The following is an 11,529-nucleotide window of genomic DNA, read 5'->3' on the forward strand; positions in this document are numbered from 1 at the left end:
TGTTTGCTCTTAAAATTGCAGAGCATCTTGCTGGACATGTAGACTTTTTTGTTGACTATAAAACATTCAGATTTAATCTTCATAAATATTATAATAAATTTTATAAATAAACATTTTGTAAATATTTCTCCTTGGGGCTAAAGAGGAAACTCTATAGTCAGATGCCTAGGGGACATCATAAAATTGCAGGATTTTTCACAAAATATTTACTGTCTTTCCAGTACAGGGTTATTCCCCTCCTCCTCAGTACCCACTCTCCGCCTTCCTTCTCTTGTTTAGACTAATCTTTAAAAGTGATGTAATTTAAAACAGTCCAGTGTGAGTTAATCTTTGGGGCCAGCTAGTCTCCTGGGAGTAGAGGTGACTAAGATCTTTTGCCTACAGATTAGGGTAATGACAAGATCAAACACTGGGGTTTCCTGCAGGCAGGTATATAGGAGTAGTATCAAAGTCGGGCTAACGGAATGGGTATTTTTTCCTCCCCTTCAGGTGTTGTAGAAAAACAGCGATGGCGGAACAACTCCTTCCTCAGGCTTTGTATTTGAGCAATATGCGGAAAGCTGTGAAGATCAGAGAAAGAACTCCAGAAGATATTTTTAAACCTACCAATGGAATCATTCATCATTTTAAATCCATGCACCGGTACACGCTGGAAATGTTCAGGACTCGCCAGTTTTGTCCACAATTTCGGGAGATCATCCACAAGGCTCTCATAGACAGAAACCTCCAGGCCTCCTTGGAAAACCAGAAGAAGCTCAACTGGTGTCGAGAAGTCAGGAAACTTGTGGCTCTCAAGACGAATGGTAAGACATGCTTTTGTCTAAGGGGTGGTTTCCAAAGTGCAGGGTCCTCATTCATTAAATGGTCATAGCACTAGCCGAGACACAAATCTCTGGAGGCCAGTGACACCTTAGTGTAGACACTCTGTGGGGCACGTGATGAAAGAAGCTTGTGTTGTGAATATTTTTATTAAGGATGTTTTCTAGTTGTGCATATTAAAGAGCGGAGTGCATGAGGCTTGGGGAATGCATTTCTAAACACCGTGTCCTGGTTAGGTGACTGATGTATCTAATTCTTTTGACTGTTTAATCATCTGTAAAATTCCTTTCCCTGGCCAGTAATGGAAATATAAACAGACTTTAGTTCAAAAGGAAAGCGTGGTGTGAAAACTGGTATTACTGTCATTTCTCGCTGTCATTACAAAATGCTTGTGAGCCTGGCCTTGCGCTTCTTGACTTGATGAAGTTTTATGGGCTTACCAGTGAATGGCTGTTGCGGAGGAGAGGGGCTCCTGTTGTCTGCTTCTTTCTTACCTAAGTTCTGTTGCTTATGGTCCCATGATATGAACTAGAAAGATATCTGAGATGGTTAGCACTGATTTCGGACCTCTACTTCATTACTTTTAGGGATAGCATTGAAGTTCTTGCCGTCTGTGCCTGTTTACCCAGTGCCCCTTTACCACTAACTAGTCGCTGTTTCCTGTTCTGAGCTCTAGTGTTTTGTTTTTAAATTATTTCCTTTGAATAAGAGTATGCATATCCCAGAAACATCCAGGCATACTGTTTCATGCAGATACACAATTCTACTTGATAGATGTAGCTAATTATTATTACATGAAGCAAATTAGCCTATCCAAGATCAATTAAATGCTTAAAGTTTAGGTAGGGGCAGAATCACAGGTACTTAGATCAGGGGCAGTCCCAAACCATCCCAATCAAAGTAATACAAACATCCACGTGCAGAAAATCCTGGTGGACAATGAGATGTTAAGAACATTAACTCCAGTAACTTCATTGGTACATTAACTCTGGCCATTTTTGACTTGGGTAACTTGGTGTGATTGAGGATGTGGTTTTTTGTTGTTTGTTTTTTTTTTTTTTTTGCTTTGCGTCTTGGGGGTCTTGTGCATCATCTCAACACCTTGCTTATATTTTTGAAGCATAGAAACATAGGGAAAAAAACTAGGGATAGCTAGCATTTCCATTGTTCTTGGCATTGAATCAAGTGAAGCATAGAAGTGGGTAATTATATTGTCATTATCAAGGGGCTTATATTCCTGAGTTTGTGGTTTTAATTCTCTCCCTTTTTGTTACAGAGAGAGAGAGAGAGAGAGAGAGAGAGAGATGGAGTCAACTTTGGGAGAGTTGGAAACACAGAGATTCTGCCAAGTTAGAAATGAAGTTGAAAGAGGGAAAAACCTTATTATCATGAACAGCATTAACTGACAATTTAGATTTAACTTGCTCTATTAAGAAAAAAAACACAGGAATATAAAGAGAAAACTCTTGTTTTATAAAGATTTGTCATTTGCATCATCAAGGATTTACCCCACAAAGAAAACGACAAAAGCCAGTGCATTTTGATAACATTTTCTGGAAATAGGGATTTTTTAAGCTTGGAATCCTTTTATTTCCCCACTGTCAAGAAAATGTCTTAAAATTCTGGAAAGGGAAGAAAAGATATTTAGTCGAGGAGGAAAACAAATGGCTTTTCCTCTCTGATTTTTATTAGCACCCTTTTTTTTTTAAGCCTTCCCCACTATTATAGGTGGGTTCTACAAAGTCAATGGTCTGGGGAGGGGGTGATTCACAAGTTTGCATTTGAGGATATGAGACTGTGGTGAATGAGGAAGGGAGTAGGTGGCATAAAGTTGAAACTTCATGTGAAAAATTCCAGCGTCTATTGGCTGCAGCGATTTCACTCGTATAATGAGTAGCCTATTCCAGCTCACCCTGACCACACCCACTTGGAAAGTCCAGGGTGCACTTCGCAGTTTAAATGTCTACACACCAGAACAAAAAGTACAATAGCTATTGCTCAATTGCTAGTCAAATAACTTAGCACTGGGGAATTCCAGATGTTACTTAGGGAATTTTATACTAGTGCATCTCAATAAAGAACTGAAAGCACAAGAAGAAGAAAAAAGCCTTATCTTTGCTCTAGATTTTGCAAAGGGGAAATTTCAACAGAACGCAGTTGTTGCCACACTCCTGTCAAGACACAAGGCTTGGGCGATCTTATTCGTTCATTTGTTTGAATACTTATGTAGCTAGTTTTTCTACGTGTGTAAATTGAAGGGATACTGGCTGTGACTATGTATTTCAGAGTTTTTGTTATTTTGGTATTTCTTTTTTATAGTTTGACTATAATTAAAATTTGATAAAATTTCAAAGAGCTTAATTGCCCTACTTACAGACAAAGAAAAGAGTTCATATTTTCTTTTTAAAAACAATTGTGCACCTGCCAAAAAAGATTAGGGAATTGACTTTTTTTTGTATTAAACATTCTCCCAAAATGTTTATTGTTTGGAGGTTGGAAAAAGCGCAGTCTCTTAAACTGTGGATTTTAACCTATGAAAGTAACAAATTAATGGAATAAAATTAGATCTACCCTTTGCTCCAAATGCTTAACATCTTTTAAATGCCACCCCTAAACACTGAATTTTCAAACGTAGACATCCAGGCACTTTATAACTTTTAAAAAGGACTGCAATTTCTAACAAGCACGTCCACCTAAGGCATTTCTGAGGGTAATGTGTTCTTAATCCCACTTTACAAACCAGAAGAGGAAACTCCCAGGCCCCAAAGGCTACAGTGAATGGTCAAGTCATTTACCACTGAGTCATAGCCAGACTGTCCCTGTCTAGTGAATGGAGCCAGGTTGGCTTCCTGGTTTGTGCACATTGCCTTGTATGTACTCTCCTGCAGTCAGAAGGTAACAGTGCCAGTGTCTTGGCCAGAACATCAAGAAATATTAGAAAAGGGACAGACTTTATAGACCATAATCCAATGCCCTCATTTCACAAAGAGCAAAAAGACTCAAGTTAAGGAATTTCTCTCAAGGTCACCTAGACTAGTTAGGGCAGGGCAGGGCTGGAACCAAGGTCCAGTGACTATGTGTCCCTGGCTCCTTTGCTCTTCTGGTATCCATTAAAAATAAGGATTTTTTTTTTTTCCCTTACAGCTGACATCACCTTGTGAAATGTTATCAGTTGACCCTTTGCCTAAGAAATTAAACCATTTGCATTTCTGCCTGCCCTATTGGGTCTCCCATGATAGCATTAAGGCTCCTTTACTCAGAGAACCTTTGCTGGGTTTGGATGTGGATGCTTCAATCGGCTTCCCTTGTGTCCTCAGGCGATGGAAACTGCCTCATGCACGCTGCTTCTCAGTACATGTGGGGTGTTCAGGACACAGACTTGGTCCTGAGGAAGGCGCTCTTCAACACTCTCAAGGAGACGGACACACGCAACTTCAAGTTCCGCTGGCAGCTGGAGTCTCTTAAATCTCAGGAATTTGTGGAAACGGGACTTTGCTATGACACCCGGGTATGTTTTTTTCCCCCATTAAGCATTCATTGACAGAGCTCCATGGTGGGGAAGAGGGTACCTGAGGCTAGCCCCTGCTTTCAGAAAAAATACGATTTACTAGGTCATGTGAGCTTGGCTAAGCAAAGCATCATCAATGGAAAACACCAGAAACCTCCTGTGGGATGAACCAAGGCTCTTGCCACGGCTGGGAGGCTTCCAGACAGCAGATTCCCAGCGGGGTGTCTCTTCATTTTAGCTTGATCCTTCCGATCATGGGCTTCCCTGTGGCATTTTGGTTGTTTTCAGTTTGATTGTCCTTGGTATGCTTTACTGAGCCAGCCAGTCAAATTAAGACTTTACCATTCTCAGTCACAAGTTTGGAATTTTTGTGTACATTTGGACAAGGGGCTTTGGTGTTAGGCCTCATCAGGGATTTTTTTCAAAAGCAGGTGCTGTCCCTGCTTTTGAAAAAAGCACTTTTGAGTTTGCCTTATAGTGGAAAAATATAAAGGAAGAAAACCAAAATGGGGAAAAAAGGGTGATCATTTGAATGATGATTTCCAGAAAGGGGAAAAGCAAGCTGAATTATATAAATGAATAACCATACAGTGAAATCAGAAAGTCAGAAAAAGTTTTTATTGCAGATTACCAAGTATTTCCCCACTCTTCCTTTAGAATTGGACTGATGAATGGGACAACCTTATCAAGATGGCATCCACAGACACACCAGGGACCCGAAGTGGCCTTCAGTACAATTCCCTGGAAGAAATACACATATTTGTCCTTTGCAACATCCTCAGAAGACCCATCATTGTCATTTCAGGTGAGATGCCTGCAGATCCCTTATTTGTCTGTAAGGGCTTTTCAGCTCTCATGCTTTAGCTCTTAGGAAAACCCTCACCACCAAAGTTACAGACAACCGTTAACTGAACAGAATTTGATGAAAGTCAATGGAGGGCCTTATATTTTTTTTTTTCTTTTTCTTTCCTTCAACAGACAAAATGCTAAGAAGTTTGGAATCAGGTTCCAATTTTGCTCCTTTGAAGGTGGGCGGAATTTACTTGCCTCTCCACTGGCCTGCCCAGGAATGCTACAGATACCCCATCGTTCTCGGCTATGACAGCCAACACTTTGTACCCCTGGTGACCCTAAAGGACAGTGGACCTGGTGAGAACACTGAGCATTCCTTCATATGTATGACTGCTGGTGGATTGTGGTACACCTGTTCCCACAGAACGTCAGGATTTGCTCTTTTTGTCCTTATTGAAATAGTGCCACTAAAATGCATTATTTATTTAAATACAGTATTCTGTTATTTGCTTGGTTAGCAACACACTAATGCAATAGCAGTAACCATGATACTCCCTTACCTTTTGTGAATGGCTTCAGAAATACTTTTAGTATCTTAGTTGCAAGTAGGAGATATATGTATACATTATATCTTACCACTACCATTTCTGTTAATAAATGACCAATTAAGGCACATAGATCCCAGGTAAATGTCTATTGGGTTAGCTGTTAGTATAGTAGCTTAATGTGTAATGGGCACTTTGTAAGTGCTTTAGGTATATTACTTTATTTCATTTCACCCTCACAGCATCTCTTTGGGCTCTAAACATTGGTAGTCTTATTTTATAGTGGAGGCACTTGAGGCTCAGAGAGGGTAAATAACTTTCCTACTGTCACAGAGCTTGTTAGCCACAGATTCAGGATTCAAACTCAGGTCAGTCTGATTCTGAAGAGTGGGAATTTAACTGAGAAGATCCGCTGCCTCCAGGCTGCTGTATATTCTGTGAGCTTCCTGGAGACAATACATTTTATATTAGAGTTTAGCTGAGTTCGTGTCCTCATTTGCATTTGCCGCTAGACAATAGTTCTCCGCTTTCTCATTGTATCCTTTCTGCCTTTTCAAATGTTAATCGTTCGGTGGATAGCCGCTCATGTCCTCTCACACAGTGGACGTGTATTTTACTTTTGTATTATTTCTCTCTCAGAAATCCGAGCTGTTCCACTTGTTAACAGAGAACGAGGAAGATTTGAAGACTTAAAAGTTCACTTTTTGACAGATCCTGAAAACGAGATGAAGGAGAAGCTCTTGAAAGAGTACTTGATGGTGATAGAAATCCCAGTCCAGGGCTGGGACCACGGCACCACCCATTTGATTAATGCTGCAAAGTAAGGACTCTATTTTCACGTCTCTCCTTTGCCATCTTGAACTGTTTGTACTTTAGCCACATAAGCTGCTGCCACATCAAAGCTCAACAATAAAGTTATTGCATCCAGTTTTCTCCAGTGTGAAGCAAGCTCAGGGGCTTGTCAGCGTCAGAGAGGATCACTTGAGGTGTTAGTAACTTTGGTTTCAAATGAGAACGAGTAATTTACCCGTCATGATGCTCCAGTGTATTTGGGTGCTGAGAGTCAGAACTGGGGCTTTTACAAGTTTGTTTATATCAAGGATAGTTGTTTTTCTTCATTGCTCTAGGACTAGATCAGCAAGTGAAAGTTCTTAGAAACAAGAGCCTTTTTCTTCTTAGCTTCTTGGTAAGGACAGACATAGCAGACACAGACTGGGTTGAATGTGTGTATGTAGCAGCCACGTGATTTCACCACAAGGAAAGGGGAGGAGATATCCCGGAGTGTACATTGTACAGGTAGCCAAGTTCTAAAGGAGATGCCTCTTTCTTAGAACTTGAAATGCACAAGAGATGACCTCAAAAGAGGTAAGATAATTCATTTCCAAAAGTGGAGAGTAACAAATTACAGAGTCCAGTAATAATGCCCAAGAGAGTGTCTGCCTCTTAGTTATGATCATGGCTCACAGCCATTAACTCTGACAGAGAACAGGCACCAGTTTAAAAATAATAACAGCAAAATACAGAACACAAAGTTCCGAAGTAGTTCATACCATGAAGTAGACTAGTGCCAAAGGAACACCTTGAATAATTTTTGTACTAGAAATTTGGTCTCTGAGAAGTTAGAAAGTATAAGTGACTTGTTAAAAGGGGAATAGAGTCATTAAGTTAGTGACAACCTTTTCTTTAGCATTATCCATAATTCTGGGTGGACCAGGATTGATTAAAGAAGACTGTGAGTCTTGAAATCATGAAGTACTGGACTATGTAGTGCTGGAGGTGCAGACTCTTTGTGATAGGCTAGCATTTCAATGACTAATTCCAGTATCCCCATCTAAAAGTTTACTCTCATGAGCTATGGACATATAAGAGCGTGTGTGTGTGTGTGTGTGTGTGTGTGTGTGTTTATGAAGTCTCATACTTTTCCTTTTGGCCTTTAGGTTGGATGAAGCTAACTTACCAAAGGAAATAAACCTGGTAGATGATTACTTGGAACTTGTCCAGCATGAGTACAAGAAGTGGCAGGAGAGCAATGAACAGGGGCGGCGAGAGCTGCATGCTCAGCACCCGTTGGATCCCTCCACCCCCCAGCTATCTCTCATGGACGTAAAATGTGAAACACCCAACTGTCCTTTCTTCATGTCCGTGAACACCCAGCCTCTGTGCCACGAATGCGCGGAGAGGCGGCAAAAGAACCAGAACAAATCCCCAAAGCTGAACGCCAAGCCAGGCCCTGATGTAGTGCTTGGAGCCTCGCGGGGTGAGGCATATGAGCCCACGGCCTGGAGCCCCCAGGAGCCAGCTGGGGGGCCTCGTTCGGCCCCTCCAACAGCGCCCAGCCTTTTCCTGTTCAGCGAGACCACAGCGATGAAGTGCAGGAGCCCCGGCTGCCCCTTCACACTGAATGTTCAGCACAACGGCTTTTGTGAGCGTTGCCATAGTGCTCGGCAGCTTACTGCAGGCCACCCCTCGGACAGCACGAGGCATTTAGACCCTGGTAAGTGCCGAGCCTGCCTCCAGGACGTCACCAGGACATTTAATGGGATCTGCAGCACTTGCTTCAAAAGGACTACAGCAGAGCCCTCCTCGAACCTCAGCTCCAGCATCCCTCCTTCCTGCCATCAGAGGTCCAAGTCAGACCCTGCACAGCTCATCCAGAGTCTCTCCCCCCATTCTTGCCACAGAGCTGGGAGCGAGGCCCCCTCTGGCTGCCTCTCTCAGGGTGCACGGACTCCAGGGGACAGGACGGGGACGAGCAAGTGCCGGAAAGCTGGCTGCATGTATTTTGGGACTCCCGAAAACCAGGGCTTTTGCACGCTGTGTTTCATCGAGTACAGAGAAAATAAAAGTGAGTGAAATTACGGATTTCTTAACCTCTTTTGAAGCCCCTGTCTGGAAGGGGTTTGTTCTTGAACTTCAAGAAAGGAGACCCTCTCAGCAGTGGGGTAAAATGTCACACAGAGGGACAGTCACACTGGTCCTGCCAGCCGCACATGGAAGCCAAAGGCACAGAATACTGTGTTCCAAGTGTGCCTGTAGATAGAGTTCATAGACTTTGTTTCCATGGGTTATTTGGTATTGTGTTAATAAGGTGGAGTTTAAACTAGACTTTTTTTGAAACTTTGGTACAATAGAGAAAATGCAAAATCGGAAGAGTAGCAACTGGAGAGAGGAAGGTCTCTACTGACATTGTAAAAAAATCTATGGTTTTAGATATCTCTAATTTGAAAAAAGGATGAACAGTTAACTTGTCTCTGTTCTGTTACTGTGACTGACCCATGGGGCACATTCAGAAGTAAGAGATTTGTGAAGTCAAAGATATTTCAATGGTAGAATTGTTATCTTTTTTTCTTCTTTTTTTTCCTTTTTTTGCTGCATTTATAAAAGGCAGCATGTTCTCATGTTATCTATTAAAGGCTGGCCTAGTGTGTTTCTGGAACCTGTTTATTTCTCTCAAGTCGTTTCTTTCTGCTTGGTGACCCATAGGAAGCACTGATTAGTGTCAACTCTCTTCCAGTTGTTGCTGCCTCGGGGAAAGCCGGTTCCCCCGCCTCCAGGTTCCAGAACGCAGTCCCCTGCCTGGGGAGGGGATGTGGCACCCTCGGAAGCACCGTGTTTGAAGGATACTGTCAGAAGTGTTTCATTGAAGCTCAAAATCAGAGATTTCATGAAGCAAAAAGGACTGAAGAGCAACTGGTGAGACATTTTTGGAAGTACTCCCCCCTTCTCCTGGGTCCAGTTCTCTCTGCTGGGGCAGCTACTATTGATTCGTGTGGCCTAAGTATACCTCAGTATTTATTTTAGAAGGCAAATCAAGTTAGCCATACGATAAAACCTCTTACAGCCTCCCAAAGCCAGAGACCTCTGGGAGGTGTAGTAGGAGCGCAGACAGCCGTGTAGCTAGCAGACTTTCTTAAATGATCCTTTACCCAGAGGAAACAGGATGAGGAGGCAGAGCCTCCAGATGCCCCCACTTAATGGCTTAGAAGCAAAACACACTTTGACTGATAGATGCCCCTCCTATTGTTTACAGAATGGTAGGAATCTGTCTAACTAAATAATGGCAGCTTGTGCAGCTAAATAGACTCAAGCTAGGTCAGTGTTTGCAGGCCTCTGGGTTAGGACTGGGGGTCCCATTGGCATCCCTGAGGGCAGGTCTGCTTTTGTGGCATCAGGAGGAAAGGGCTTGGAGAGTTCCTGTTCATAGACAGCACATAGGACTCTGTTTCCTCAGTCAGACAGATATTCTTCACCCCTCAGAGCTCCTTGTAGCACCTACGTGGTCCTGTGAGATCGCACGTGCTTTCCCTGAGAAATGTGAAGCACCGTTCTCTCTGCTCTTTCCCCCCAGAGAATGAGCCAGCTCAGAGATGTGCCTCGGACCACACAGAGCGCCTCCAGGCCCAAGTGCGCCCGGGCCTCCTGCAAGAACATCCTGGCCTGTCGCAGCGAGGAACTCTGCATGGAATGCCAGCACCTTGGTCAGCGAGTGGGCGCGGGGGCCCATCACGGTGAGCCTGTTCCCGAAGAGCCCCCCAAACAGCGCTGCCGGGCCCCCGCTTGTGATCACTTCGGCAATGCCAAATGCAATGGCTACTGTAACGAGTGCTTTCAGTTCAAGCAGATGTACGGCTAACATGAAACAGGAGAGCCAGCCCCAGCCGTTAGCCAACATGGTGCTATGCCCTAAACACTCTGGCGCCACTGGACGGTCAGTCCTGCAACAGTGGACTTGAGATTGTCTTTGAGAAGGAGAGAGAAGATAAGTTCTTGCTCGTGGCCTTGCATTTGGTAACCGGAGAACATTCCCAGGTGGCCTTGCAGCGGAGCTCGTGGCTGGCAGCAGATGGTCTCTGGTTCAGCCTGGGGCTCCACCTTCTCTCCTGCAAGCTGAAGGCCAGAAGCTTTATGGAATTGGAATGCATGCCAGGACTGCTTCATCATCTTTCAAGAAAAGGGACAAGACACAGTCGGCCACTCCACCTGCCTCCATGGGTGTTGCTCAGAGGTGGGAAGCTGAATCCTCGCGGCCCATAGCCCCTCTGAGAAGGTCAGGAAGCTCAGGGAAAACGGGCGTTTTCAGTGTCAGCAGTCCATGGTCTTTCCTTACCTGCCTCATTCCTTTCTGACGGACTGTGATTCTGAGGCTGCTGAGACTAAGTTCATACTGTAAAGTCAACCAGCTGCTCTTTACAATATGTACCTTGTAAAGATCAGAATATTTTAGCGCGAAGATGTGTGACTCTCGGTTGTCACTGTCTTCACTTCCAAAGAGGCTAACTTGAACTGAGGTGTGAGGGATTTTTTTTTTTTTTTTTACTGTGTTGAAATGCTGCCCTAGAGTAAGAAGACTGAACAATAATAACCTGTTTTCTGGTTGTTGTTGGGTACCATCTGTATATACAGCTTTCATGAACTTAACCCACTGCCTTGGTAAAAGGCCTTGTGTCTCTGGAGTTTACTTTATTTATTTTATTGCAAACTTTAAGGTTATTTAAATGAAGTTGTTTCTTCTGCTCTGGGGAAAATACTGTGGCATCATCTTGAGATAACATATTTGCTGTGGGTCATGCTATAGAGCCAGGCGTTTCCTGACTGCGGGGGTGGGGGTGGGGGGAGGGGGAGTCAGCCTGTCTGATGCACTTTGGTTGCCTTCCCTAGGAAACAAAGGAATTGCATCAGTAGTAACTTTATTAAAATTCATGCTTCTTCAAAATGAAATGGCCAAAGCCACTTCCCAGCCACAATATATAATTGTCTCTGACTATCCTACCTCCTTAGAGAGAAGATTGGAAAGGAACCAGGATGGGATTAGAAAGGGTCACAGGGTAAATGGTGGTTTTATTTGCTGTGTTAATGCTGTGCCCT

General features: G+C 43.4%; 1 protein-coding gene across 1 annotated transcript; it reads left to right on the forward strand.

The window, feature by feature from the left end:
• Positions 1–475: 475 nt before the first annotated feature.
• On the forward strand, positions 476–10,975 carry TNFAIP3 (TNF alpha induced protein 3). The gene is made up of 8 exons (XM_090279904.1): positions 476–803; positions 4,137–4,327; positions 4,985–5,132; positions 5,306–5,476; positions 6,304–6,484; positions 7,602–8,509; positions 9,179–9,357; positions 10,013–10,975. The coding sequence occupies exons 1-8, from the start codon at positions 509–511 to the stop codon at positions 10,295–10,297; spliced, it is 2,358 nt and encodes a 785-aa protein (XP_090136030.1). The 5' UTR covers positions 476–508; the 3' UTR covers positions 10,298–10,975.
• Positions 10,976–11,529: the final 554 nt, after the last annotated feature.

This window comes from Furipterus horrens, unplaced genomic scaffold (assembly GCF_987537825.1).
Source record: "Furipterus horrens unplaced genomic scaffold, mFurHor1.1.pri manual_scaffold_6, whole genome shotgun sequence".
Lineage (NCBI taxonomy): Eukaryota > Metazoa > Chordata > Mammalia > Chiroptera > Furipteridae > Furipterus > Furipterus horrens.

Coding starts and splice junctions, on each gene's coding strand:
- TNFAIP3 (XM_090279904.1), top strand. CDS start 509: ATGGCGGAACAACTCCTTCCTCAGGCTTTGTATTTGAGCAATATGCGG. Junction 804..4,136: donor TGTGGCTCTCAAGACGAATG/GTAAGACATGCT, acceptor TTGTGTCCTCAG/GCGATGGAAACTGCCTCATG. Junction 4,328..4,984: donor GACTTTGCTATGACACCCGG/GTATGTTTTTTT, acceptor CTCTTCCTTTAG/AATTGGACTGATGAATGGGA.